The sequence below is a fragment of the Lachancea lanzarotensis genome, scaffold LALA0S03 (genome assembly GCF_000938715.1).
Source record: "Lachancea lanzarotensis genome assembly LALA0, scaffold LALA0S03, whole genome shotgun sequence".
NCBI classification, from domain to species: domain Eukaryota; kingdom Fungi; phylum Ascomycota; class Saccharomycetes; order Saccharomycetales; family Saccharomycetaceae; genus Lachancea; species Lachancea lanzarotensis.
Genome location: NW_019212881.1, coordinates 259,435 through 285,224, shown reverse-complemented (window position 1 = coordinate 285,224; position 25,790 = coordinate 259,435). Strand labels below are relative to the sequence as shown.

The following is a 25,790-nucleotide window of genomic DNA, read 5'->3' as shown; positions in this document are numbered from 1 at the left end:
TGATTGATGACTACGTTTCCTGGAGATGACACAAACATTCCTAAGCGTTTGAGTGAGTGCTTAGAGTTTCAACCGCTGAACTACTTGATTCCCAAAGGTGGGCTTTGTGACCTCATGAGATCGTCGCTACGCGTCAAACCTCATTACGACAATATCGCGTTTGGCGAAGGGTGTACCACTGAGATTTCCCAAAAAAACGAATTGAGACCTGGTGTTCCGTTCGAATTGAAAAACGGTCTCAATCTGCATTTCAGGGAGATTGGTATTACAGACGGTAGCGCGGAAAGTGTGTCGAAAGACCTTTTCGAGGGTTTATCCGAAAAGGCGCGACTTTTTTTGAATACAGCGTGTCTCGAGGCATGCGGCAAAAGGCCACATTCCAGTGATGAAGAAGAATCCTCAAACCAACTGGGAGAGCACAAGGGTGTTGTAGACGCTGATTTTTCCAATGTGGAACTCAGGACCTCAGCCAAGAAAAGTAGAATCTCGCCTGAACCTGTCGTAGTTGATCAACATGTATTGTACGAGCAGTACGTTAAGGAGCTCAACGACATTATTGCGGCTTTGGATAAGGCCAACAATCTTGATACTACTGATGACTATGTGTGTTGGGCGCAATTGGATCAAGGCCGAACGCTCTCTGACGCATGCCTTGAGAGAATCGAGATCATCATGAAAAATATTTCGAAAACAGACAGCTTCAACCAAAATTTTGACTCTCGAACCCTGAGTACACTTTTGAGAGCATGTTCCGAAAGTCTTGAAACCATTTTGAAGGCTGAGGATTTCGCCTCCCTCACAACAGTTGCCTTCAGAAGTCTATCCATCATTTTGACCATTTTTCTACTAGACCTGGATGACAAGCGTCTATACCTTGAACGGTACCTTGTGTCAACCATTTCTTTCCTGCAAAGGGTAAACGAAGAGTTAAGTGAGGGCTCCACGAGCACTGTTGCGACAGCTGATAACTGCTTGCAGCTGAAATCCTCACTTTGCCTGCTTTCACTTTACGTAGAAAAGAAATCGCTTCAAGAAGAAGAGTTGATTACCAAGTTGGTTTATCTTCTCTGTGACTTGCTCACTTTCAGTCCTGTTCAGGTTCAAGGAATGGCTAAATTGTCGACATGGCTAGAGAGCTTGAAGAGGGAAAGCTCAGCGGGACTCATATCACTGTTCAGAAAACTGCCCACCCAGCGGCACTTCATAGTAGACGAGATGCTATTCAGACTCGACACCCTCCCGACCAACAGAATTCACAAAAAGCTTCAGAAGATTGATACTTCTGTCTACGCTACCCATTTGTTCGCAACCTTAACGAGCATGCTTCAATGTATCAATTCTATCAGTATTCGGCCTAAACAGAGTAACATAACAGAGGATATGATTGCCGAGTTCCAGAAAAACTACAAAGATCAGCAGTTGCAACTGGCGTCACTCATTGATCATATCAACCGTTCTGTAATCAACAGAACCTTCGTGACAAACAGTACTAAAAAGTTTATCTTGGATAACTACGTACAAGATCTGGTCTCAATGGTTCTTTATCCTCGTTGGAGCGTGGCCGAAAATATACTGGCCTCTTTATTGAGAATGATGCTCCTGGTATTCAGTCCTTCCAATCAAAACTCTTCGATCAAAGGAGCAACAATCCTTCAAGTAGTTACCGGAATCGGTAGCGCTCTGCAGGAGATAAGACTTAAAGGTAGATCTACTGGCAAGCTCTCGTTGGCAGAAATACACGAACGCCCAAAGCTATTGGATACCGTTCTTTTGCATTTCGAAATTTGCATGTCATCGTTCCCATCCGATAGTAGAGAGGCAGGTACTCTTTGGGACAGGAAGATGAATTTCCTACTTGCGCTATCTGAGGTAGAAGAAGAAGGGTCTATATTGGCAAATATGACGAATGAAGCCACTGTCGCTGCTCTTCGTGACAATACAAACAGTGACCGAAATGGTCAGCCACCAATTAATGTCGAAGACTTGGACGTCCATTATTTTGCAATTCTTCAGGCGTCGGAACTGGTTAATTTGTTCGATCCTTACATCAAGCTCGTTTTATCCCTCTTGGACAAACAAAAGACGAAGGTCATGTCAGCGGCAATCAAATGCCTTAGCCCGCTAATAGCGAGAGATCCAGAATTACTTGCAGTCCCCTCTGTGAGAAGCGTCCTCGAGCAAAAATTGAAAGATTCGTCGGCCTCAGTAAAAAGCGCGATTTTGGACCTCATTGGTTCAATTCATTTTTCCAAGTACTATCGTTTGATAAATGTCAACTTCAATGACGAGAGCACACTTATTCGGAAGCAAGTTTTGAATCTCAATTTGAAGATATATGACAGCTCGAATGATGTTGACGTCAAAGCGTTTGTAGCCAACAGAATTTTGAGAAGAGCAGAAGATGAGGAGGAGGCTATAGTTGAGAAAGCTAGAATATCCCTACTGGAACGCTGGTTTTTGCCTCAAGAACAGCAGTCACCAGGTACCAAAAATGACATCGGATTCTTGGATGAAGTAGTGCAGATAATCTCGGCTCTCGTTGGCGCAGACGAGGGCTCCCAGTCGTTTGATATTTTCTTGAATGACTACGTTCTTAACAAAGACCTTCACGAAACGCAGCGTTTTGAAACAATTCTAAAAAACACACGGCTCATTACATGCCGACTTGTTGACAGCGCCATAGAGTGTCACTACGGCAACGAGAAAAGGTTGCATGCGCATGCGCTAAACATCTTCCATTTACTCTCAATTGTAGCGGCTTGCGATCGTCCTTTTATCACCAAGGATCACGTCACAACTCTTTACCCCTACCTGCTTTCCTCCGAAAGATCTCAACTTCAGTTTTATATTCTGAAAGTTTTCAACAGCAGCTTTTCGAAGCTCTCATATTTCAAGTCTGGGTTTCTAATAGAGCTAGAGTCTGTCATTTTAGGACGCCTTCCGAAAATGAGCGTGGCAGAAATGGAGGAGGCGATACCTTTATGCTGGTCAATTTCTTTTCATAGAAAAGATCATACAAGAGTGTCTCAGGCATGCTCATCTTGTCTTGCTTTGTTGTCTCCATACATCAATTCGTTGCGTAAGAGCCCGGCCTCAGTCAAAGCCGATGGAAAGCTACAGCGGCTACTGTATCTGGCGGCTGGGTTTGCGAGGTTTTGCAACTTTACAAATACACCTGACAACTTTCCGCATTTGAAAACCAGAGAGCCAATTTTTGAATATGTCACCAAATGCTTACTTGCATTCAGCATGCGCGAGGCCGCTCCTGACTTGAGAAAAAATGCGCTTCGAAATCTTCTGAAAGTGGGTGCGACATATCCCAAGCTGTTCAACTCCGCCAAAGTTCTAACTGTTATAGATGAGGAACTTGCTATCAAGAATCTTGAGACGAGCTTGATAATTATTCAATGCCTTTGCGACTTCTTCGTCAACGAGGAAAGGAAGAGCTTGAACCTTACGCGACCTGTAAGGTACTCGACTTTAAAGTACCAGAGAGGTAAATCGTTTGATGCTGACGCGTCTAGCGATGCGATTTCCGCAGCCGTGGCGACTCGGTACCTAAAGGTCGTCCTTGAGACCTCTCTTCTTGAAGAAAAGTACGATTCCTGCGTTAGCTTGAGATATATCGAGCTTGTCATCGAATTTGGGTATTCTAATCCGGCAAAGTGTATGCCCGCTGTCATGGCACTGTCAGGATCGCCTCACGAGAATACCAGAAAGCTAGCTTTGACTATAATGGACAGCGCATTCGCGAAAAATACCAGTATGCTGTTCAGTAATCTGAGTAGTGGAATCAAATGTGCTGTCGATCACGGAAAATGGCTTCAAGACAAAAGGCTATCGGCTGAGCCTTTGTTCTTGTCTACAACCCAGAAAGCTCTACTCAACGTGGGCATGAAACACACTAAGCTTTTTAATGCTTTGAAAAAGGTTCTGACGTCCTACCTGATGAGATCTAAGGGCGTGTTCTCGAAGGATCACGTAATAATCTTTTGCTCTAACTTGGCGGTCGTCACATTTGAAAGCTTGCTTGACGTGTCTAATTTGATAAGGTTTCTAGATGTGAAAGCCGAAGAGGTTTCGGGACTTGTTGAACGACATAGAGGCAAAGAAGGTCCCACATTCAAATCTTATGTCTCTGACCTGGTAGTGGCTCGTGAATGTCTTTTGGATCTTCGAAGATATTTCTGTCGAAAATTCGGCATCACCGATGAAAACGTTTCAGTAGTGGGCACATATGAGGAGGAAGAATTAAAAGCCAAAGCTGCGGAGCCAAAAAATTCCGATATTGAATTTGTGTTTCCGCCTTTGGGTTTCGACGAGAAAAAGGTACGTAACCAGACTTCTTCATACGATAGTTAAAACGATAACGGCGTTGAGTGCATGTAATGTCAAGATTGTGTTTTTTGTTTACGAGTCTTTTTGACTTGTTTTGGGGAATTAAGAGACACGACTGTGGGTCCTTTTATCTCATCGAAGGTCCTTTTTTCGGGACTTTTGTCGACGTCGTTTCCGTTGTAATCGGCATGAGGCGGACTGTGAATGCGCCTTGACGTGTATGTCTGTGTTGGAAATTGCTCACAAGATTCGAATTGAATGGGCAGCGACTCCGACTTTCGCGACCACACCTCTTTTTCGGCTTTGGTGCATTTAACGATGTAAGCAGATTGTAGAGGCTCTGCGATTATAGCGAAATTATAGTGACTGGAAGCACTTTTGCGGAGTTGAATTACCACTGACCCACCAAATTTCTTCTCTTTCAAGCGCTTTCTGTGGGCCTTTATTTCTGCAATGGTCATTGATTCTTCTTCGTCATCCGAACAGAGATTGGTGTCACCGTACCCGAACGGTGGTCGTCTATAATGGTTAATACGGGCATTGGGGAGCTCCGTAGAAGTACGAGAACGTGCATATGTGTTTTTCGCATTTCCTAACCTACCGTTACGCCCCATAAAAGTTACTCGATTTTTGAAGTCGCTAAAATTGGCCAACATGTTGTTGATGGCATCCTGTGTTAGCCTTCGTTTGCAGGAAATTTCCTCGAAATCTCCAGAATTGCGAATCTTGGTCGTATGCAACAGGGTTTTGAGCCAGTTTTGCGACTCAAGACCTTCCAGAATGCCTCTCAGCCGTTCTGCCTCCGTTTCACTTTGAACTTTGTCCTGGTTGACCATCCGAACTTCCTGTCTCTGCATTTTCCGGTGGTACGAGGTGTACAGTTCATCTGAGAGTGGATCTGCTAGAACACCTTCTATATCACCGTTTGGCCACTTTCCCTCGCTTTCGTCAACCTCATCATCCTCTTCCAACGGATGCTTTTCCATCACCAATTCTTCCATCTTCTGCAATTCCTGCTTCTTGCGTTCTACCTCATCGCTATTGACCCAATCATGTACCTTTTCTGTTTCGCCAGTAAGGCGAGACACCACCGTGAGTCGTCCGCTCGCTGGAATACCGTTTTCGTCGTTGTCAAAGTCAAAGAGTCCATCGCTACTGGTGTTCGAGGGTGATGTCGATCTAAGCTTGCGTTCAGGCCGGCGTGTCATCAATTGAATGCGGGCATTGACTGTTGGCTCGTTAGCGCTCGGTAACTGAGGAATGGGCCCAAGGTTTATCCAAGCTACTAGAAAATGGCGTCCGTTACTGGATCGATCTATCTCTCTCTATCTGATCTAGTTCATTCTTATTCATCAAATCAAAGCTTAATCTACAATTTTTGATCGGATTGGAAACATTCAAACTGGAAACAAATGGGAAACAAACTGGAAACAAAAGTCATAAATTGAGATATTGCAGAGGTAAAGGCTAAGATAGAGAAGATCGCTTGAAATAAGAGCGCAACGAGGTGACCAGCAGGACAAGTTTGCGTTCCGGGGCTCATTTCAGAAAACTGCCAGCATATAGGACGAGATATGTCTTATCGAAGACGAGAACCAGATGAGAATTGGCATTTGAATAATGCATCTGAAGTAAAGAAACATGACACTCTAAGGCCTAAAATAACGAGGACATCTTTCGTAGAGGTGAATTCTAAGTGGCAATTGCTGCGACAAATGGTAGCGTGGCGGTATTTGGTATCATGGCTGTGCTTTTGGGTATGTCTCGTGCAGTATTACGAAAATACGGTGGTGAAACGTGCAATGGGGAAATGCCAATGGTCAAGCTGGGAAGCCTGGCCACAATCGGCCACGCCGCACCATATGGCCGTGTTGGCTGATCCGCAGATCATGGATGCACATTCGTACCCGGGAAGACCATGGATAGTAAATTTCTTCACACAGAAAATTGTTGACAACTATCACGTCCGCAACTGGAAGTATCTGCACCATACTTTGGACCCAGACTCCACATTTTTCCTGGGCGATCTGTTTGATGGTGGTAGGTACTGGGAAGATTCGGCCTGGATTGCAGAATATTCGCGTTTCAATCGCATTTTCCCGAAAAAGCCAAATAGGCTAGCTGTAATGTCACTTCCTGGCAATCACGATATCGGATTCGGAGACACAATCATGGAGGAAAGTCTGTCGCGATTCAAAGCCTATTTTGGAGAAACCTCCAGTAAGTGGGATGTCGGCAACCACACCATTGTGCTATTAGACACCATTTCACTGTCCGACACGCAGAACGAAAAAGTTTCTGCAGCACCTCGCAGCTTTCTCGATTTAGTGGCTCAAAGTCCCAAATCAAGTCCAAGGATTTTATTGACCCACGTTCCCTTGTGGAGAGACCCAGATGTCCAGACATGCGGGCCGGAACGTGAATCACCAAAGCCGTTTCCAGTCATGAAGGGTGTGCAATATCAGACGCTCATCGAATCCGATTTAAGCCAAGAAGTGCTACAGAAAATTGGGCCTTCGTTAGTTTTATCAGGCGACGATCATGACTACTGCCACGTCAAACACACATATTCATCCAAAGGAGACACTGAAACAGCTGAAGAAATCACGGTCAAGTCGTGCGCTATGAATATGGGTATTTCGAGACCTGCGCTACAGTTGTTATCATTATACAATCCACAACAGTCACCATACGCAGATGACACCTACCGCACTAACATTTGTTACCTGCCCGACCCCTTCAAGGCCTTGCAGATGTATGTTTGCGCCTATATTTTGACACTACTGTTTATTGGTTGGATGTCGGTAGCTCCCAAGTCTTTCAAAAAGGTGCTAGGCTTTAAATTAAGGAAGAAGACAAAAGATGGCATGTTGGTTTTACCCTTAGCATCAAAAAAGGGGTCTGTTCCTATTAATGACCTCTCTGATATGTCTAACTTGAGCGCTGTTGGTAAGACTCAGAATTTTATCGTTAATGCTTCTGTCATGAGTCTAATGCTTATGCTTGTGTTTACGTTTCAATATACAAAGGCTTAAGAAAGGCCTATTTTGCTCACAAAGCTGTTTTGATTGAGATCATCCCGTTTTTCCACATAAGCAGAAATGATCCTTCGATCTAGCGTTGCTAGATGGCCCTCATCCGTCAGGGAATTCAATTCCTCGGGTTGCACTGTGAAAAGATTTGCCAGCTCTCTCAATGTCGCAAAGTCATCAATAAGTCCACCAACCGACCATTCCTCCACAGCTGTTTGAATACCGATGATATCTTTTGTGAGAATAATGCCCCCCACGGAACTCACCTGAAACTTTTTGTAATGATCGAAAAGTAGGCGCGAAAGACTGCTACCGATTTGCTGTAGAAAACTTTGCAAATTTTCGTTCTTCAAGTACAAACGAACCTGTGAAAATAGTGTGTTGAGATCTCTTACTATCTCAGAGGCAGGAAGTGTATCGTGGTCGAGTATGTCCTGTGTTTTGGGCAGAAAATCTCGTTTTTTCTGTTTAGCTAACGACCCCAAGAATCTCTGTGCGAACGCAAGTACAGTCTCGTCTATAACAATGTTCATAAGCAGTTCACACCTTTTGAGATGGTGATTTGATATCATTATGACCGCTTTTTTAACCTCTGGTGCATTGACAAACAGTGGTAACACCACAGTCTTTATCGTAGCAGATATAAGACTCAGCATCTCGGAAGCCCTTGAGATGTAGTTGAGATATGACAAATTCAGCTCTGGATTTTTGGGTAGGTCCTGTTCTGTCATTTGTGAAAATGATACCTCCAACCCGCACTCCACGTATGAGTTAACTGTCCCCACCAACAACACTTCGACGATTTCGTAAGTGTACTCATTTGCTTTACTAGGAACCAGTTCCATTATGCGTGCCACAGATTCGATAGCGCACTTCAGCATACCGTCTATACTCTGTAAGGAAAATTCTTGACTGGTTGGGACTCCGTCAAAGCTATTCGACGTCCTTCCTATGTAGTCAGAGGTCAACAAATTGTCTGCACCATTGAGTTTCCTCTTCTCTCGCTCCAAATGGCTTTTCAAAAAGTTGTTAATCTGTGAAAGCTTGCCGCTCGAAGTTGGGCCCGATTCTTGGAATGCAATGTCATTAGCGAACGAAGAGCCATTCATGAGTTTTGTGCTCAAGGCTCTTGCGTAAATTTCCTTTTCATGAGCCAAACAAAATTTCGAGGTCTTTTGAGCTAATGCAAGTTCCAAACTCCGTTTCTCCAGGTCAAAGTACTTGGTTCTGTCGTATATTGTCTTGGAGAAGAGATCGTTAAAAGAGCGCTCAAGAGCAGAAGTCAAATCTGCACTGTCTTCAATGTCTCCTAGTTGGAAAAACTCCGATAGATCCTTGACAAATTGGTTGAGCAATGAAAATAGACCATGTAGCATCCTAACATAAGCCAAGCCAGAAAGCGATAGTGCGGCATTGAGTCGTGCTTCGATACGCGGTTCGATTTTTTGCAAGAAGATCTTTTGAATTAGTAACTGTAATACAAATGCACATCTGCTTTCGAAAACCCGTCCTACCACTTTCGACTCGTTTTTGACCAGGGTTTCTATTTCATCCAAAATGCGTACCATGCTTGACTCGTAAGAGATGGCGTGATGGTTCAAGTCTGTCAGACTATTCTTAAAAGACTCGTTGAATGCAAAATCGTCTTGATCAACCCCCATGAAGTATTCGTGCTGGTTAACGAAACTTTGAATCACATTTAAGCCATTGTTATAGCGGTTGAGAAGAATGGCAATTTCTGTCAACTGATCAAAGTCGTTTTCACGGTAGGCAGTGTTGAACTCCGTTAGAAATTCAGTTTCTAACTTTTGGGCATACTGCTCGATTAAAGCCGTAGTTTCGATTGTTTTTGGCACTGATTTCGTTTCCACTTTCCTGGTAAGAATCAGCAAGTTTTTCACCAAAATTGAGGCTCTAGCCCTGGATTTCCAGTTTTTGGATGTCCTAAGTGCCTCCAACTCTGAGGAGACTCCATCGGTGTGGAATGCTGAATAGTACGAGATTAGCTCAACGGACTTGGCGTACATGTTTTTCCGTTTGATCGATTTCTCGAGTTTCTCACCCAAGGGGGATACCACCTGTGTAACATTTGTGAGCTCGTTGTCTAGAACACTGCTGTCTTTGACGATCGTCTCGAGATTACTTCTAAGTTGCAGAACTTTTTGAGCATGCAATAGTTCATATTTCGCCACTCCTTGTTCCAATTGACCTTTTCTGCTTTCCGCATCTGTGTTGAGCTTCTGTAGCTCTTTCACCGTCGATTCAAACGTCCTTATATATGGTTTGGGATTCAAATGTTCCCATGTTCCGGTATGTGCAGCTCCATCCTTCAACGAGTTTTCGTTGCTGATCTCTTCGACAAACTCGTGGACGGTCAAACCATTCAAAAAGTTATCCAGGTTCAGAAGCTTCCTCCACCTGGCGTCCAGCTCATAAAGCGAGTTCATTCGGCTACGATCTCAATGTACTTTAGCGATATGAATCAAGGTTCTGGTTTAGATGTGATAATATTATTTAAACAATATATGGAGCTCAAGTTCTTGATTTGACCACTGCCATAAGACAGGAGCGAATACGACGCTGTAATAGGCCTGATGAGCAAACTAGACCGTTACGAAAATCGGCTCGTTACCAATGCTGCCAATGGTAGTTCAGGTCTTGAAAAGAGGCAAGATGTGAGTGAAGATGATCCCAACGACAGCGATGCATCGCTCGATGAGATTTTGGAAGAGTTGGACTACAACGATGACAACGAGTTTCTACAACAGTATCGTGAGCAAAGACTGCAACAGATAGCAACAGAAATGCGTAAGATCAAAGATAACGTTGAGACCGAGCATTACGGTCAATTGATTACAGTAGATGACGAAAATGAAGTTATGAAGCTTACAACCAACACAGATCAAGTGGTGATTCATTTTGGGCTGGAGAATTTCCGCAAGTGTAATGTGATGGACTCTAAACTATCGCAGCTTGCATCAAAACACCTTTTGACCAAATTTTTGCGTGTGAGTGTGGATAAATGTCCATTTTTGGTCGCTAAACTACAGGTGCAGGTGCTGCCGTTTGTCGTGGCATACAAGAAAGGTGTGGAGAGAGTCAGAATAGTGGGGTTTTCGAGACTTGGAAATCAGCCGGACGATTTCGACGTGTCTGTATTGGAAAAAGTGCTATTTGACGCGGGCGTTTTGGCCAAAAGAGCTGGGGCCGGGAGTGGACACCAGGGCGGCTCAAAGTGGAACGATTCAGAGGATAATGGGTCGGATTTAGACATTTGAGATGGGGTCGGAAGCTGGATGTGTGTAGTGGATCGAATCATGTCCCACGAGCGTCCAGGCTCATCAACACCGCTAGTTGCAGCAGTCAATGACGCCAAAGTTTGAGACTGGCAATAGCAATAGTTCAAAAAGCGTTTTGAATTGTCGACAACCTGTTCAACGGTATATCTACAGTCTGCGGAATGGTCACAAACCGTGGCACGTGACCCGAAATTGACAGGAATTTCTCACTGCACGCTGTCGCCTCAGAAAATGACGTGGGTTTCGATATCGTCGATTCAATATATCCAGGTCAAAAGACAGTAAAGGCGGACAACCTACAAACAATGCTTCACAACTAAGAATAAAACCAAACATCTTTCGTTGCTTAAAACGTTCTTTCTGTCACTGTGTGTTTCTCATCATCACGTAATGCTCAACTTGATCACGTGATCACAAACACCCGGACACCCAAAGTTTTTCACCCACGCAATTTGTTCGATTTCTTTCTTTTCTCATCGTCTGAAAAATTTCAGTATAAAAGCCCAGCGTCAAATCCCAAACGCTCTCCTCTCATCACCACTTTTTTCTCTCGTTTCTAAAGAAATCAGTCAACTTGGTCTGAAAGAAGCACTATCACTAGTTTGCCGACAAGCCAAGATGCAAATTTTCGTCAAGACCCTAACCGGTAAGACGATCACCCTTGAGGTGGAGTCTTCTGACACCATCGACAATGTCAAGTCCAAGATTCAGGACAAGGAAGGTATTCCTCCTGACCAACAGAGATTGATCTTTGCTGGTAAGCAGTTGGAAGACGGCAGAACTTTGTCGGACTACAACATCCAGAAGGAATCCACCTTGCACTTGGTGCTAAGATTGAGAGGTGGTGGTAAGAAGAGAAAGAAGAAGGTCTACACCACCCCAAAGAAGATCAAGCACAAGCACAAGAAGGTCAAGCTTGCTGTCTTGAACTACTTCAAGGTTGACTCCGAAGGTAAGGTCACCAAGTTGAGAAGAGAGTGTCCTAACTGTGGTGCTGGTGTCTTCTTGGCCAACCACAAGGACAGACACTACTGTGGTAAGTGTCACTCCACTTTCAGAATCAAGGCCTAAGTTCGGCGTATATAACTTTTCCTCGTTTTTCCACTAGGATAGCGTAGGTGAGTAAATATTGTTGTAATTGAATCGACCTTTGAATCTACTTTGCTAGTGTAGTGTGTCTTCTGTCAGAGCAGAGAACCGTCTGCCATATACTCAAAATGAGCTAGTTGACTTGGTTTCTTGATAATTTACAGGGTTGTTATTTTAAATGCTAATTGTTATTCATCTTATCGCGGATAGAAACGAGCTGGTTCCATGCCGATTGTTGTAATGCTCTTATTTCTCTTCTCTTGGTTTAATTTGTAATTTCAGCTTTAAACGTCCGAAATGTCCAATTTTTCGCTTTGTTCGATGACTAGTCTTCTGAGTTGCTCATTTTCATGCAAAAGGTGAGCTCTATGAATTTCACTCTGCTTCAATCTCAACAGGCTTCTTTTCAATTCCACGCTGGTCCTAGCATATCCGTCTTTAAGGAAATTGAAGTTAAGCAGGAGCTTATGCGTACTGATGATTCTCTTTTTCACGTCGGCAACTTGGGCCATTGTGAATTCTTGAGAGAACTTGACGGGCTGCTCCGTTGTGGATTTATGAATTTTTTGCGTCAAAGTCGAAATTTGCTTGGTGTTTGCAGCCGGAGTCTTCAACGAATGGGGCTGATGCTTCTTATGCTTGTATTGGGACTCAGTGTCCGAAGTAGGAGACAAACTTGCCGGAGTCAACGTTTGGTACACACCTGAAGTCTTATGCGTGTGCTCATCGGCACTGTTCCCATTGATAGGAGCGTCTTCAGTTGCTTGCTTGGTTTGTATGTTGCCCAAAGTTTGTTCTATTTCATCTTGTATTCCTCTTTTTACCCTATCCGTGACTTCCACGCCATGCAAAGTATGCTCAGCAAGAATTCTATCCACGGTCAGTTGTGCAATGCTACTACTGTGATCGCCCTCTGTGTGTCCCAAATGTTCAAAATTTCCTTCTCCATCTCCCAGAGAATCCCAGTCGCCGGGAGTATCGATCATCATTTCAGGAAGCTCCATTTCAGCAATACTCTTTTCGATAGCACTATGTATAGGATCAGAAACTTCATGGTGATCGCTAGACTCAGTCAAAAGCGCATGCAATGTCATTTCTAGCTCATCGGTATTGTTGGAAGGCTCGCCTTTGACTGAAGCGTCGAAATCAGCTCCTTCGATTTCGACATGATCCCCGTCGTAGGTATCGTTGCAAACCATGAAACGGTAAGCTATCCAAGTCTTTACGGCTAGTTCAAGGCTCTCTGATGTTTGCTCATCGCGAGCTCATCTCATCTCAATATCCAAAATTTTTCACTATTAAAGGTTAATCTAGTTACAAGTGAGAAAACACTGTGGCGCCGTAGAATAAGCGCAGGACGGGGAATCTCAAATGAGCTCAACCTGGCTCGATCCAGGTCAGTTGAGCTAGACTTCGCGCTTCATTCTGTTTCTATCGAGTAGCCTGGCGATGATGAATGTATAAATAGTTAGAAAATGATATGTACAAATGTATTTCCGCCCTGCGATTTTGCCATTTGTAGGTGAAGAGGGTGCTGCTCACCCAAGCCAAAACACAGCCACTGGTGTGTGATTTGGTCCTAGTTAGTGTACAACCCGATTTCTCCAAGCGATTTGCGTGCGTTGTAAATGATTAGATGTGATGCCCTTTCATAGGTTTTGCGACTTGCGCAACCAGTGCCAGTCTAGTCTGTCTTCTTTCAGTTTCCTTGATTGAAGGCACGTTTAATTTCTCTGGAATAATGCGAAATTAACGATGTCGATTTGAGTTCCGTTTTCTTGATGATGTTGTCAGTGGTGCTGCGAATTTCGTCCACCGTACCAGCCACTTTGGTGCTCAATTCGTCTACCAGCTTGTCGCGATGCTCCCAGTTTTCGCTCAGCACCTGCAATACAGAATCGAACCCCTGGCGTCCCTTAGAAGCATTTTCGTCAAACCTCTTTACAGACCATTCTTCGATTCGATTGCACAGAGTGCTGATCGTGGCGTACGCCGTTATCTGCGCCTCTTGCTGAAAAAGCGTCTTTTCCGGGTCCGAACCATGAGGCAGGTATTTTACCGTTTCGTATACCTTAAGCAAATGTGCACAAGTTAAATTGCAACTTTTCAACGTGAGTGTCTTGGCATTCATATCCACCACCGAAACTTCTCGCACAAAACTTCTGTTTGAGCAACCTATCAACATCGAAAGCCATTTGGGAATAGACTGTTCGCACGTTATAAGCCGTTCGCTGGTCAACTTCGTTCCACTAACATCCAGTTCTCTTCTGAGCACATCTACAGCAACGACATGCGTCGAAACTTCGTTTGGATACTTCCGCCAATTGGCAGCAGTTACTTGATCCCAAGGATAGTTGAATTCCTGAGCATTCTGGAACAGTTTCATGGCCTTTGTAGTTTAGTTTAGATGCTTTATTGTTCGAGTGTTGCAATCGGGATGAGTAACGGTTACCTTGAGCTTTTATTTCAGAGATGAGCCGAAATAGTGGTGAAAAAAAAGAAACCCGGGCGTCAGTAAAATATCCATAACAGCGAACAAATAAGTGATCGAGATTTCTAGTCTCCAGAAACTAGTTTACTAGCTTACCGGTGATTTAGAAATGCGAGAAATCTTATGCGAGGTTTTTTTCAAAACTGTGCGGTTGCGGTAGGTTCAAAAATCGCCAATCGCCAGGACCGTGTCTTTCACGAACGGACATGACGCTGACACCTCGTGGTTGACATGCCAAAGAAAGCATGTTTTGAACAGCACTAGCATGGTCAAACGGATTTGTTTCTGGCGACGTAAGGGTGTGGAAAATGGCTTTTTTGGAAGGTAGATTTTTGAGAAATTCGCGAGTCGTCTGCTGTGAAGACGTGGCAACAATGTGGAATAGCAGCAGAAGCAGCGGATAACACAGAGCCAGCGCCGAGTACACAATCAGAAGCGTGGCTACAACTGCAGAGTTGATGTGTGGAACTTTGGAGACATGGATTGCACAGGCAATAATGCATAGTATAGCACACACAACGCTGGCAGCCAAAAACGTTAGGAAATACCGGTAGTTCCGCTGACCAATGCAGTTGTTGGTCCAGATGCAATGATGGTCGTGCATCAAAATGCACGCGTCGCAGTTGGGACAGTGTGAGGCCCGAGGCGGCCGCCAGATACGGCATGTGGTGCAGTATTTCACGTCTAGTGTGCGGCCCTCCGGATGAGCACTGGGCAAGGTAATGATATTGTGGTATTCTTGCGGAATCTCGAAATTGTTGCCAACTGAGGGCACATGCAGGTTTCTGGGCAACATACCTGGATCACCAGTAGCGGTTTTGATGAAAGAAGCCATACACAGCGCCCACGAGTAGTAGAAAAGCACCACCAAAGCTCTGCAGCCTTTGCCGTATTTCCATAATGGACCAGCCTCAAACACAGAGAACAGAACCACTGGCACAAATTGCACCGCAAATGCCACAATAAAACGACTGGATAAGTCAGAAACGGTTCGCAGTCGTCCACCGAAGAAAAACACATAATTGCTGACTTTCGGCAATGCCCGGTAGTTTCTACTACCGGGAGAAGCCGTGTCAAGCGTGACAAACCAATTCAGAAAGTATTTAAACGAAAAACGGCCATTGGTTCCAATCTTTTCGTCCCCAGTTCCTTTCACACCAGGGTTGGTGTACTGGCGATGAGCCTGATGATATCCATATTCTTTCATAGAAAGTGCTACCTATCGGGATTGGAGTAAATGCTGCATCAAATTGAAAGCCACACGAAGATTTGTTCAAATACCTACAAGGGCCAGCTAGACCCGGTTGTTTGGCTACTCAACAGTTGTTTAGAAATCATCTTAACTACGTAGTTCGTTGTATTTGGCTCCATCATTGGCCATATATACGGCTGTGGAAATCATGCCACGTGAAGCAACTGAGCATACGTCGAGAAACACTGACACTGGTGGTCAGGGTCCTTAGTCTCGAATCATTCCGGTGGCAAGCATTCTTTACAGATAGTACTGAATGCCCACTATCGAGTTTGGGATTCGAAATACCAACTCCGCACCATAAATTGTATCAAATATCAAAGCTACAGTAAAATATGCATTTATATGCCAGCGTATTTCCTTTTACACTGATGAAAAACAGCGATGATCCTATTCCTGTCCCGCTTAACTACCATAGACGACAGCAGTCAGCGTGCGGAAACCCTAAATCAAGCCGACAAAACCAAAAAAAATACCCAATATTCAAACAACAATTTATCTTGCAAACCCGCCTAGAAGCCAGCCCCCATTGGATTGCATTTCGTCATCGTTATAAAGGTCAAGCGTGAATTTCGGCTTCTTGTATGTTGTCTTAGCGGGTGTCAGAGGCTTGACTGAGCCGGAACGCGACTGCGAACGTGATGTGGACTCTTCGTCTCCATATATCTGCAAATTCAGCGGTTTTAGCGAAGGTGACTCAGAAGTAGCATTACCATTGGCGTCCACAAGCGTCGATATGGAATCTGGATTCGATTTAGCATCTTCATCGGACGTTTGTTCGTTCGCCCTCACACTCCCAAACATCATCCGATCCTCGTCATCTAAAACCTTCGCGTTAATTGGTATCGGCTTATTCGCTCTGAAATTCAAGGCAAATCGATTCATGTCGTGCGGTGCTAGAGGACTTACCGTGAAATGCTGAGGCGATGGCTTGTTTGCGAGTTGCGACGAAGACCCCAAGGATCCTTCTTCCTCGCCGGCACTATAATCACCAGGTGTGCTCAAAAGTTTCGAAAATGTACCAGGCAAAATGCTAAGATTACTCAAAGACGTGTTAGAGCTGCTATTGCTGGAAGATGGAGATGAAAGTCTCGAAAAAAATTCCGGTGGAATAAGCCCAACACTAACGTTCGTTGCCGACTTTGGGCGGGGCAAGCGCCGGCCACGCCTTGGAACCGTCGAAATAGGTTCCTCCCCAAAATGGCCGTCGTGGACGTATATATTAGAACACCCCTGATGCAGCCGATTGGCGTTGGGAGAGCTCATTTCGTCCTCAGCAAACTCCATTGTTGGAGGATTGCGGCTTCTTGACCCTTGTTGCCCAGGAAAGTCGTGTGACAATGATTCAGTCTGTGTGAAAGGTGCTTGTAAAGCTGGATCCATCAAACTTAATGATCTAAACCTGCGAGCGGTAGATTCGGCTTCAGGAGACTTTGCGGTTGTGAAATCCGTTTCCGATCCACAGCGCGATAGCCTGCTCGGCACCGAAAAGCTCAGACCGTCGTCGTCTTCGTCCTCCTCTTCATCTTCATCTTCATCTTCGTCGTCGTCATCTTCAGATTCTTCTTCGCGCTCAAACGGTTGCAGTTCTTCACTACTTTTCTCCGGGCTCATGCTCTCCCTAGCTAGGTCAAAAACGTTAGAAGAGCGGGATCTTGCTGCACGAGGATTGGACAGAGTATATGGTGAAGTTCTTATTTTGACAGCCTTATCCTTGTTTGATGTCAGCAAAGAGTTCTGGAAGTTCAGAAGTGAAGAAGAATCTCGTTTCAAAGGTGTCTCTTCATCTTCACTGTCTGTGGGTTCAGCGTCTTGTGCTTTCGATGTCTTTTCCTGTAGAGGATTACTATGCAGTGTTTTCAAAGAATCGTTTGAGAGATAACTGGTCAGGGGCTTGTCCGATAAAATGGTTAGCAGAGCCTTTACACCAGTGCTGTTGGTCACAACAATGATGGAATCCAGAGTTTTACCACTTTCCGTTGGTCCAGCTTTAATGGAGACTGAGTGTTTTTGGGTATTGAATTTCTCTGTGAGTTTGGTATAGTACTCTTTAAACGGTGTAGTAGACGATGTGATCATATTGTAGTTGCCGATGACCTCGAACTCAACATTGGCGCCTGCCAGCAGTTCCTTGCTGAGAAAAGTCTTAAACCAGATAAGAGAGGTTGGAGAAACTTGGATTTTGAACACGGCGTGAACAAATCGAGATATTGGCTTATGCGTTTGTATGCGATGCCAGCACGATTCTACGAGGAATTTGATCGTTTCAACGTACCGGAGTGCACCACTGGACGATATGGACAGCGTGACGGTCACGGGCCAATCGGACGAAGAGCGTTGCAGCAGTGAGTCCCAAACGGAATCGTCAAAATCCGTGATACTGGCGAAAATTCGTTCCCTCAATTTATGGATTTTGAATTTCTTGTTGATCTTGGAGAACCGATTATGCGTGAGCTGGTCGTTGTAGTAGTCAATCGTCGGTATGTCAATGTACAATGACACATTAAATTTTTGAAAAGACGGCAGAACAATTGGTAACCTTGAAGCGTTGGCATCTGTGTACGAAATCAAAAATAGCGAGTTTTCACGGTTTACTTTCACTTTTGGTTGCAGTTCCAAGCCTTGCGGGGTGTGATCAAGCGCTTTGGCCATCAAAACCTGTGATGCCAGACTTTTTCCATTGTTCGGTTGTTTCATGGTATGTGGTATTTGTTATATGTCATAAAGTCGAAAGGAATGGCTGAAGAGGACTGTAATTTCCGACAAATATGTCAGCTTTGAGCACCACACACAGCAGCTGGTTTTAAAGGTACTATGACAAGCCTAGGAGGCACTTTTCTTGAAAAATTCGATAGTGTCAGAAACTGATGATCTGAGGCTTAATATGATTGATAATATCAAGTGCTAAAATTTTGAATTATTACAGAGTAAACGACAGTGAAATAAGAATCAAGTAGTGAGGAGAGGAGTTGGTAGACGGATGATACTGGAAAGGAGACAAGCGTGTGAAAAATTGAAACATTGTTATGGAGAATTGAGATGATCACATTCTTGAAGCTTAAAGATGGTATTGTAGGCTTGAAAAAGAAGTATCGTTATGAACGAAATCAGTTGAAATAACCTATGGTATCTACCGTTTCCCTCGTTTTAGGAGGGGTCTGAATTTCAAATAATGAGTTTCCAGAAATTGCGTATTTTTGGGCATTTTTTGTTTTGGTGCTGCATCGATTATTGTCCTTGAAGTCCGCTTTTCGGAATTGTTCGAAAATTCGAGCTGATTCCCGAGAAGTCAAGTTGTCAACACAAGGACATTAGAATTCCAAAAGAATCAAGATAACTGGTATCGATTCGTTTTCCATTGAAGTTCCATTTTCTGAGCCTTTTTGACTGACACTGACGACTCTATATAGTTTCTGGAAGAATCGCGACAGATTAAATATAAAGTGATACAGAAGGAGTTCTTGAAGAAATGATCCGATTTAGTAAAAAACGAATGAGTAAGATACCGAGCATCATACCCGCTGTAATCAGCGCTTAAGCAGTCGATTGAAGAAGTCTGTGGTCTTGATTTAGTAGCAGAAGGGCCATTTTTTTCAGAATGAAGAGCCAAAACAACATGATGTCACATTAGTACAAAGTGATATATCCCGTTTACGAGCGTCTTTGAATACAGACTCAGGAATACACACTCAATGTCAATACAACATCCCATGAACACGGTTCAACTACAAAATTCAACTCTGCTGGACCACTCTTACTTATCAAAAACTACCAGAAATTTGAGTTTCCAGACTGGGTCACGTGACGCCTATTAATGATACCAGTTATCACTTACTTATCGATAGCGGACGAACCCATCAACCTGTTTTGTTACTAGTTGTTCTCAAGTTCTGAATGTAATTACAGAGGAATCTCATACATTTACCATACGCTCGACTACAAATGCAAACGAATATTGCTCCACCCGGTTTAACTGACTCGGATTTCCAAACTTTGAAAACCAGCGCTTTAAGGGCGCGTGAACTTTCGTACAGTCCGTATTCCAAATTTCGAGTTGGATGCAGCATAATGACAGAATCCAAAACATGCTTTTTGGGTGCAAACGTTGAGAATGCAAGCTATGGTGCTGGTATATGTGCAGAGCGAACGGCCATCGTCAAAGCCGTTACAAGTGGCCATGCCAACGACTGGATATGTCTGGCAATCAGCGGTGATGCGTTTGACACCTGTATTTCACCGTGTGGAATCTGCAGACAAGCGATTCGCGAGTTTGCAAGTCTCAAACTGCCAATTGTGATGCTCAACGGGGATGGTTCCAAGTGCATTGTCAGAACGCTCCAAGAGCTGTTACCAATGAGTTTTGGGCCAGAGGACCTTGAAAAGCAGTAAAAAGAAGCGAGTGTAGTTTGTCGTGAATAGCAACAACGCTGGATACCACATCAACTCATCCAGAGACCCTGAAGAAAGCGAAATGCCCCATACAAATATCATTTTTATGGGTTTTTGAAGCGCACGCAGTTGGGCCAAATCTCACCAAAACGAAACATTAATATCTGTTAATGCAACCGATTACGCATCACAATAACCACAGCTTTATAAACCGTTTAAGTTCACTCATTATAGCCGTTTTCTTCGAGCGATGAGATGAGGACCCTAGCGATAAGCTTTTTCAAGAAATTATTACCAAGTATTAACAAAATTTTTTACTCCGGTCAGCCAAGATCAAAGAAAAACCCAATCACAACTGCTCGTTCTGTTGCTCTAGAGATGTCCGACAGTGTTCGTGTGTGTTCAGATTTACAGTGTGGATCAGAAACTACCTCTGGGCTCAAATGCCCCATTTGCTTGAAGCAAGGCATCGATCAGCCGTTCTGCGATGAGGGCTGCTATAAAAACAGCTACAAGGCTCATAAGTCACTCCACTGGAAAGATGACAAACCAAATTCGTACGATCCGTTCCCCAAGTTCAAGTACACGGGTGACCTGAGAGCCGCATACCCTCTTACGCCCAAAAGAGTGGTTCCCAAGGGAATCGATGTGCCAGAATGGGCTGAAGATGGGCTTCCTCGTCTAGAACAGCGTAACGATGCCACCAACAAGATCATAATCTACTCGAAGGAAGAGATCAAGCGAATCCGTAAGGCTTGTATGCTTGCCAGAGAGGTTCTCGATATGACCGCTGCAGCCGTGAAACCCGGCGTGACAACCGATGAGCTTGATCGCATCGCACACGAGGAAACCGTGAAAAGACAATCGTATCCGTCGCCTTTGAACTACTACAACTTCCCCAAATCTTTGTGCACGTCCGTGAACGAAATCGTGTGCCACGGGGTTCCGGATCAAACCGTGTTGAAAGAAGGCGACATTGTAAATCTGGATGTGTCGTTGTTTTGGAACGGCGTGCACGCGGATCTCAACGAGACCTACTACGTGGGCGACAACATATCGAAAGAGGCGATCAACACGGTCGAGACGTCAAGAGAGTGTTTGAAGGCTGCCATCAAGCAGTGCAAGCCCGGCACCACGTTCCAGGAGCTGGGTGATCACATTGAGAAGCACGCCAAGGAAAACAAATGCTCTGTGGTCAGAACCTACTGCGGCCACGGTGTGGGCCGATTCTTCCACTGTGCGCCCAGCATTCCGCACTACGCCGGAAATCGAACCTCAGGCGTTATGCAGCCTGGAATGATCTTCACTGTCGAGCCCATGATCAATGAAGGTTCTTGGCAGGACGTCACGTGGCCCGACGACTGGACCTCTTCTACTAAAGACGGTAAGTTAAGTGCACAATTCGAGCACACTTTGCTTGTGACAGAACACGGTGTGGAAATTTTGACCGCCAGAAACAAGAAATCGCCCGGTGGACCCAGACCCCGGAGAAAGTGATAATAAAAGCAAAAACCATCACATCATGACAAACACACAGTTGCGTAGAAAGGGGTTCCCACTATACCCCCCTGAACATACTGCTATACTCGGATCATAAGAACACGTCTCCTCTTATGCCATCCCATCCTCATCGACATTTATCCAGCAGCATCACTTTGTACTAATCCGTCATTTTTTTAATCTCGGTTTAAAACCAACATATAGAAAGTAATTACACCAATAAACATACACGCACAGATACTGAAAGACACACAATCAACTGAGTATGTACCACGCAATCTCGGTAGTCTCACATCCCTACAATATCGAACAAACCGTGAAATATTGCAATAAACAAACCACATCACGTGATCCAAAACTGATCCATCACTTTTTAGTTTCCCGTCGCCAGAGTATCCGGGTAACGAAGTGGCGAATCTGAAAAATTTCCATAACAAGCAGAATCACATCTAACTCAACCAACGATCAACGTTTCTTGTAAGAGCCCAAATCGGCCCTCAATTGACTGGTTTTGACCGTTTGCGATGTCCTTACAATTGCTCAACCCCAAGGCAGAATCGTTGAGGAGAGATGCGGCTTTAAAAGTCAACGTTACGTCTGCGGAAGGCCTCCAGTCGGTGCTGGAAACCAACCTGGGCCCTAAGGGAACTCTTAAGATGTTGGTGGACAGTGCAGGAAACATTAAGCTTACAAAGGACGGAAAAGTACTTCTGACGGAAATGCAGATCCAGTCGCCCACTGCTGTGATGATAGCGAGAGCTGCGGCTGCTCAGGACGAGATCACCGGCGACGGCACCACCACTGTGGTATGTCTGGTGGGAGAACTGTTGAAGCAAGCACACAGGTTCATCCAAGAAGGCGTCCATCCTAGAATGATCACAGACGGGTTTGAAATCGCAAGACGTGAGACGATGGAGTTTTTGAACGGCTTCAAAATCGACAAAACCGTGGATGAAGAAATGGACCGCGAATTTCTATTGCAAGTGGCTAGAAGCTCTCTCTCAACCAAAGTCACACCGGAATTGACCGAGGTCTTGACCCCTATAGTGACAGATGCGGTTTTGAGCGTGAGAAACGCCGACGATCGCTCCTTGGACTTGCATATGGTGGAGATCATGCAAATGCAGCATTTGTCCGCCAGAGATACGACTTTCATCAAGGGTCTTGTGCTGGATCACGGTGCCAGACATCCAGACATGCCTACGCGCGTGGAAAACGCACACATTTTGATTCTAAACGTGTCACTGGAGTACGAGAAAACTGAGGTCAACTCCGGCTTCTACTATAGCTCAGCAGAACAGAGAGATAAGCTTGTTGCAAGTGAAAGAAAGTTTGTGGATGAAAAACTGAAAAAAATCATAGATATCAAAAACGAGGTTTGCGGGCTTGACTCCAACACTGGGTTTGTGATCATTAACCAAAAGGGTATCGACCCATTGTCACTAGACGTGCTCGCAAAGCACAACATTCTCGCGCTAAGAAGAGCCAAGAGACGTAACATGGAAAGACTACAGCTTGTTACGGGAGGAGAAGCGCAAAACTCTGTAGACGACCTGTCGCCCTCCGTGTTGGGATTCTCGGGTCTGGTGTATGAGCAAACTATTGGCGAGGAAAAGTTCACCTACGTGACGGAAAATCGCGACCCCAAATCCTGTACTATCTTGATCAAGGGCGCCACTTACCACGCTCTCAATCAGACAAAAGATGCTGTAAGAGATGGTCTAAGAGCCGTTGCCAACGTGCTTAAAGACAAATCTGTCGTTCCCGGCGCTGGTGCCTTCTATCTAGCCGCCTCCAACCACCTCAGGAACGCCAATGCTGCCAAGCTAGGTGCCAAAGGCAAAGCCAAGTCTGGTGTACAGGCTTTTGCAGAAGCACTACTGATTGTTCCCAAGACTTTGGTCAAAAATTCGGGTTTCGATGCTCTCGATGTTCTAGCCCTGTGCCAAGACGAGCTCGACGAAAACGCCGACAGAAGCGTGGGTGTCGATCTGAACGTCGGAGACACCTGTGATCCTACCATCGAAGGTATCTGGGACTCCTACCGTGTCATAAGAAATGCCATCACCGGTTCCACGGGTATCGCCAGCAACCTATTGTTGTGTGATGAGTTGCTAAGAGCTGGCAGATCCACTTTAAAAGAGGGACCTCCACAATGATTGTCATTAGCATGGGATAAAATATATTGTACATATCAAAGTGAGCTAGCATCTCTTGATGTTAAATTCTTTCTCTTTCCCTTCGGCCATCGTCGAGCTCGTCGTTGCAGACGTTGTTTCCATCCTGTGGTGGTAATTATCACCTCTAATTGAGATTTGAAGACAGCGAAGTAATTGGCAATCCAAACAAACAAGTCATCCGAAACACCATCAATTGAGCCGTCAAGATGTCTGATTCGGATGAGAACAGTCTGAGAGATAGACAGATTGGTATGTAAATGTCTTGTTACCTCTTTTCAGCTTGAAAAACGGCTTGTTACTAACGAATTAACCTAATTTGAATAGCCCTGATCAATAAGATGTTGATGTTCAATCAGGATACGTCGACATCCGATTTGACATCTGGATCGGACTTCCAAGAGGTTGTTTGGAAAGCGCTTGTGCTGGACGCCAAGGGAACAGCCATTGTTTCGTCTATTTTGAGGGTGAACGATCTGCTAAAAGCCGGTGTCACGGTTCACAGCCTCATTCAGCAGAAAAGATCGCCACTTCCGGACGTTCCTGTCGTGTACTTTGTACAGCCTACACAGGAAAATATCGATGCCATTGTTCAAGACTTGATCGAGGAGAAATATGCGGAGTTTTACATCAATTTCACATCAGTTTTAAACCGGGAGCTTTTAGAGAATTTCGCAAAGCAGGTCTCTTCGAGTGGCAAGACCGACCGCATCAAACAAGTGTTTGACCAGTACGCGGAATTTGTTGTCACGGAGCCTGATCTTTTCTCTTTGGAGCTTCCACTTGTGTTTCGCCAATTGAACGATCCTAATAGCACTGAAAACGCAATTAACAGCTTATGTGAAACCATTGCCAATGGCTTATACGATGCCATCATGACCGTGAACTCAATACCAATAATCCGTGCGCCAAAGGGTGGCTCTGCTGAAATAGTAGCAAGAATACTAGAAGGCAAACTTAGAGACTACGTCATAAATACCAGGGCTAACTCAGCGTCGGTTTCCCACTCATTGGAAAGATTCGTCCTGGTTATTCTCGATAGAAACATTGACTTGGCTTCGATGTTCGCACATTCTTGGATCTACCAAAGTTTGGTCTTTGACGTGTTTAAGCTTGCAAGAAATACGATTACCATCCCCACTGAGACTAAAGAAGGCCAAGAGAAAGAAAAGAAAATGGATTTAGACCCCAAAGATTTCTTCTGGTCCGCAAATGCTCATCTTCCTTTTCCAGATGCTGTTGAGAATGTTGAGGCTGCATTAGCTGCATACAAGGCTGAAGCGGAAGAAATCACAAGGAAAAGCGGTGTCAGCGAATTGAGTGACCTGGATCCAAGCGCCGGTAATGATACTCTAAACATTCAAGAGGCCGTTAACAAATTGCCCGAATTGACTTCGAGGAAAAGTGTCATCGACACTCATATGAGCGTGCTGGCATCATTGCTATCTCAACTGGAGAGCAGAGGACTGGATGCATTTTTCGAAATTGAACAGGGTCAGGACTCTCCTAAATCTCGTCAGCGCTTCATGGAAACTTTGAAGGACGGTAAGACAAATAATCTTGAAGACAAGCTCAGAACTTTCATTCTCCTTTATTTGACGTCTACCACTGATTTGCCCCAAAGTTTTATTAAAGAAGTCGAGGACTACTTCAAGGGTCAAGATTATGATATCAGAGCTCTGTCATACATCTACAAGTCTAAAGGACTGATGAAGATGTCCGCATTGTCTTTGCAAAATAAATCGTTGGAAAGCAATGGAACTGGTAAAAATAAAGCATCAGGTACAAATTCTTCGGTATTACTCTCTGGATTGTCGAACAAATTATATGGCTTGACAGAGGGAAAAATTCAAGGTGGGGTAGGCTCTCTGATTTCTGGTATCAAGAATTTCCTGCCTGAAAAAAAGACGATACCTGTAACAAATGTGGTAGAAGCTGTTATGGATCCGCTTAATAGCTCTCAGAAGAATTTGGAAACTACCGACGATTACCTCTACTTTGATCCAAAAATGGTTCGTGGCTCTCATAGCAAAAAACCGAAACGTCAATCTTATACCAAGTCGATTGTCTTTGTTGTAGGCGGTGGTAATTATCTGGAATACCAAAATTTGCAGGAATGGGCGCATTCGCAGCAGGCCAACACTAAGAGTGTGATTTACGGTAGTACTGCGATTGTTACACCTGCAAATTTCGTGGATGAAATGGCTTCTTTGCAATGAGTAG

At 44.5% G+C, this 25,790-nt stretch overlaps 14 protein-coding genes across 14 annotated transcripts; 8 read left to right on the top strand and 6 right to left on the bottom strand.

Moving 5' to 3' along the window:
• Positions 1-6: 6 nt before the first annotated feature.
• Positions 7-4,362, top strand: SCC2 (LALA0S03e03268g1_1; the record flags this gene model as incomplete). Its single annotated transcript, XM_022773192.1, has 1 exon — positions 7-4,362. One exon carries the CDS (start codon positions 7-9, stop codon positions 4,360-4,362), a length of 4,356 nt encoding a protein of 1,451 aa, XP_022627690.1.
• Positions 4,363-4,391: 29 nt separating this feature from the next.
• Positions 4,392-5,546, bottom strand: SAS4 (LALA0S03e03246g1_1; the record flags this gene model as incomplete). Its single annotated transcript, XM_022773191.1, has 1 exon — positions 4,392-5,546. One exon carries the CDS (start codon positions 5,544-5,546, stop codon positions 4,392-4,394), a length of 1,155 nt encoding a protein of 384 aa, XP_022627689.1.
• A 366-nt stretch (positions 5,547-5,912) lies between these two features.
• Positions 5,913-7,373, top strand: CDC1 (LALA0S03e03224g1_1; the record flags this gene model as incomplete). Its single annotated transcript, XM_022773190.1, has 1 exon — positions 5,913-7,373. The coding sequence occupies one exon, from the start codon at positions 5,913-5,915 to the stop codon at positions 7,371-7,373; it is 1,461 nt and encodes a 486-aa protein (XP_022627688.1).
• SEC10 (LALA0S03e03202g1_1) lies at positions 7,370-9,817 on the bottom strand (the record flags this gene model as incomplete). The annotated part of the gene is made up of 1 exon (XM_022773189.1): positions 7,370-9,817. The coding sequence occupies one exon, from the start codon at positions 9,815-9,817 to the stop codon at positions 7,370-7,372; it is 2,448 nt and encodes an 815-aa protein (XP_022627687.1).
• A 147-nt stretch (positions 9,818-9,964) lies between these two features.
• On the top strand, positions 9,965-10,648 carry PLP1 (LALA0S03e03180g1_1; the record flags this gene model as incomplete). Its single annotated transcript, XM_022773187.1, has 1 exon — positions 9,965-10,648. One exon carries the CDS (start codon positions 9,965-9,967, stop codon positions 10,646-10,648), a length of 684 nt encoding a protein of 227 aa, XP_022627686.1.
• Positions 10,649-11,287: 639 nt separating this feature from the next.
• RPS31 (LALA0S03e03158g1_1) lies at positions 11,288-11,740 on the top strand (the record flags this gene model as incomplete). Its single annotated transcript, XM_022773186.1, has 1 exon — positions 11,288-11,740. The coding sequence occupies one exon, from the start codon at positions 11,288-11,290 to the stop codon at positions 11,738-11,740; it is 453 nt and encodes a 150-aa protein (XP_022627685.1).
• A 302-nt stretch (positions 11,741-12,042) lies between these two features.
• ATC1 (LALA0S03e03136g1_1) lies at positions 12,043-12,957 on the bottom strand (the record flags this gene model as incomplete). Its single annotated transcript, XM_022773185.1, has 1 exon — positions 12,043-12,957. The coding sequence occupies one exon, from the start codon at positions 12,955-12,957 to the stop codon at positions 12,043-12,045; it is 915 nt and encodes a 304-aa protein (XP_022627684.1).
• Positions 12,958-13,457: 500 nt separating this feature from the next.
• Positions 13,458-14,144, bottom strand: LALA0_S03e03114g (LALA0S03e03114g1_1; the record flags this gene model as incomplete). The annotated part of the gene is made up of 1 exon (XM_022773184.1): positions 13,458-14,144. The coding sequence occupies one exon, from the start codon at positions 14,142-14,144 to the stop codon at positions 13,458-13,460; it is 687 nt and encodes a 228-aa protein (XP_022627683.1).
• Positions 14,145-14,370: 226 nt separating this feature from the next.
• On the bottom strand, positions 14,371-15,456 carry ERF2 (LALA0S03e03092g1_1; the record flags this gene model as incomplete). Its single annotated transcript, XM_022773183.1, has 1 exon — positions 14,371-15,456. One exon carries the CDS (start codon positions 15,454-15,456, stop codon positions 14,371-14,373), a length of 1,086 nt encoding a protein of 361 aa, XP_022627682.1.
• A 540-nt stretch (positions 15,457-15,996) lies between these two features.
• Positions 15,997-18,198, bottom strand: SND1 (LALA0S03e03070g1_1; the record flags this gene model as incomplete). The annotated part of the gene is made up of 1 exon (XM_022773182.1): positions 15,997-18,198. One exon carries the CDS (start codon positions 18,196-18,198, stop codon positions 15,997-15,999), a length of 2,202 nt encoding a protein of 733 aa, XP_022627681.1.
• Positions 18,199-19,443: 1,245 nt separating this feature from the next.
• CDD1 (LALA0S03e03048g1_1) lies at positions 19,444-19,890 on the top strand (the record flags this gene model as incomplete). Its single annotated transcript, XM_022773181.1, has 1 exon — positions 19,444-19,890. One exon carries the CDS (start codon positions 19,444-19,446, stop codon positions 19,888-19,890), a length of 447 nt encoding a protein of 148 aa, XP_022627680.1.
• Positions 19,891-20,268: 378 nt separating this feature from the next.
• MAP1 (LALA0S03e03026g1_1) lies at positions 20,269-21,387 on the top strand (the record flags this gene model as incomplete). Its single annotated transcript, XM_022773180.1, has 1 exon — positions 20,269-21,387. The coding sequence occupies one exon, from the start codon at positions 20,269-20,271 to the stop codon at positions 21,385-21,387; it is 1,119 nt and encodes a 372-aa protein (XP_022627679.1).
• A 527-nt stretch (positions 21,388-21,914) lies between these two features.
• Positions 21,915-23,549, top strand: CCT6 (LALA0S03e03004g1_1; the record flags this gene model as incomplete). The annotated part of the gene is made up of 1 exon (XM_022773179.1): positions 21,915-23,549. The coding sequence occupies one exon, from the start codon at positions 21,915-21,917 to the stop codon at positions 23,547-23,549; it is 1,635 nt and encodes a 544-aa protein (XP_022627678.1).
• Positions 23,550-23,776: 227 nt separating this feature from the next.
• SLY1 (LALA0S03e02982g1_1) lies at positions 23,777-25,786 on the top strand (the record flags this gene model as incomplete). Its single annotated transcript, XM_022773178.1, has 2 exons — positions 23,777-23,819; positions 23,895-25,786. 2 exons carry the CDS (start codon positions 23,777-23,779, stop codon positions 25,784-25,786), a joined length of 1,935 nt encoding a protein of 644 aa, XP_022627677.1.
• Positions 25,787-25,790: the final 4 nt, after the last annotated feature.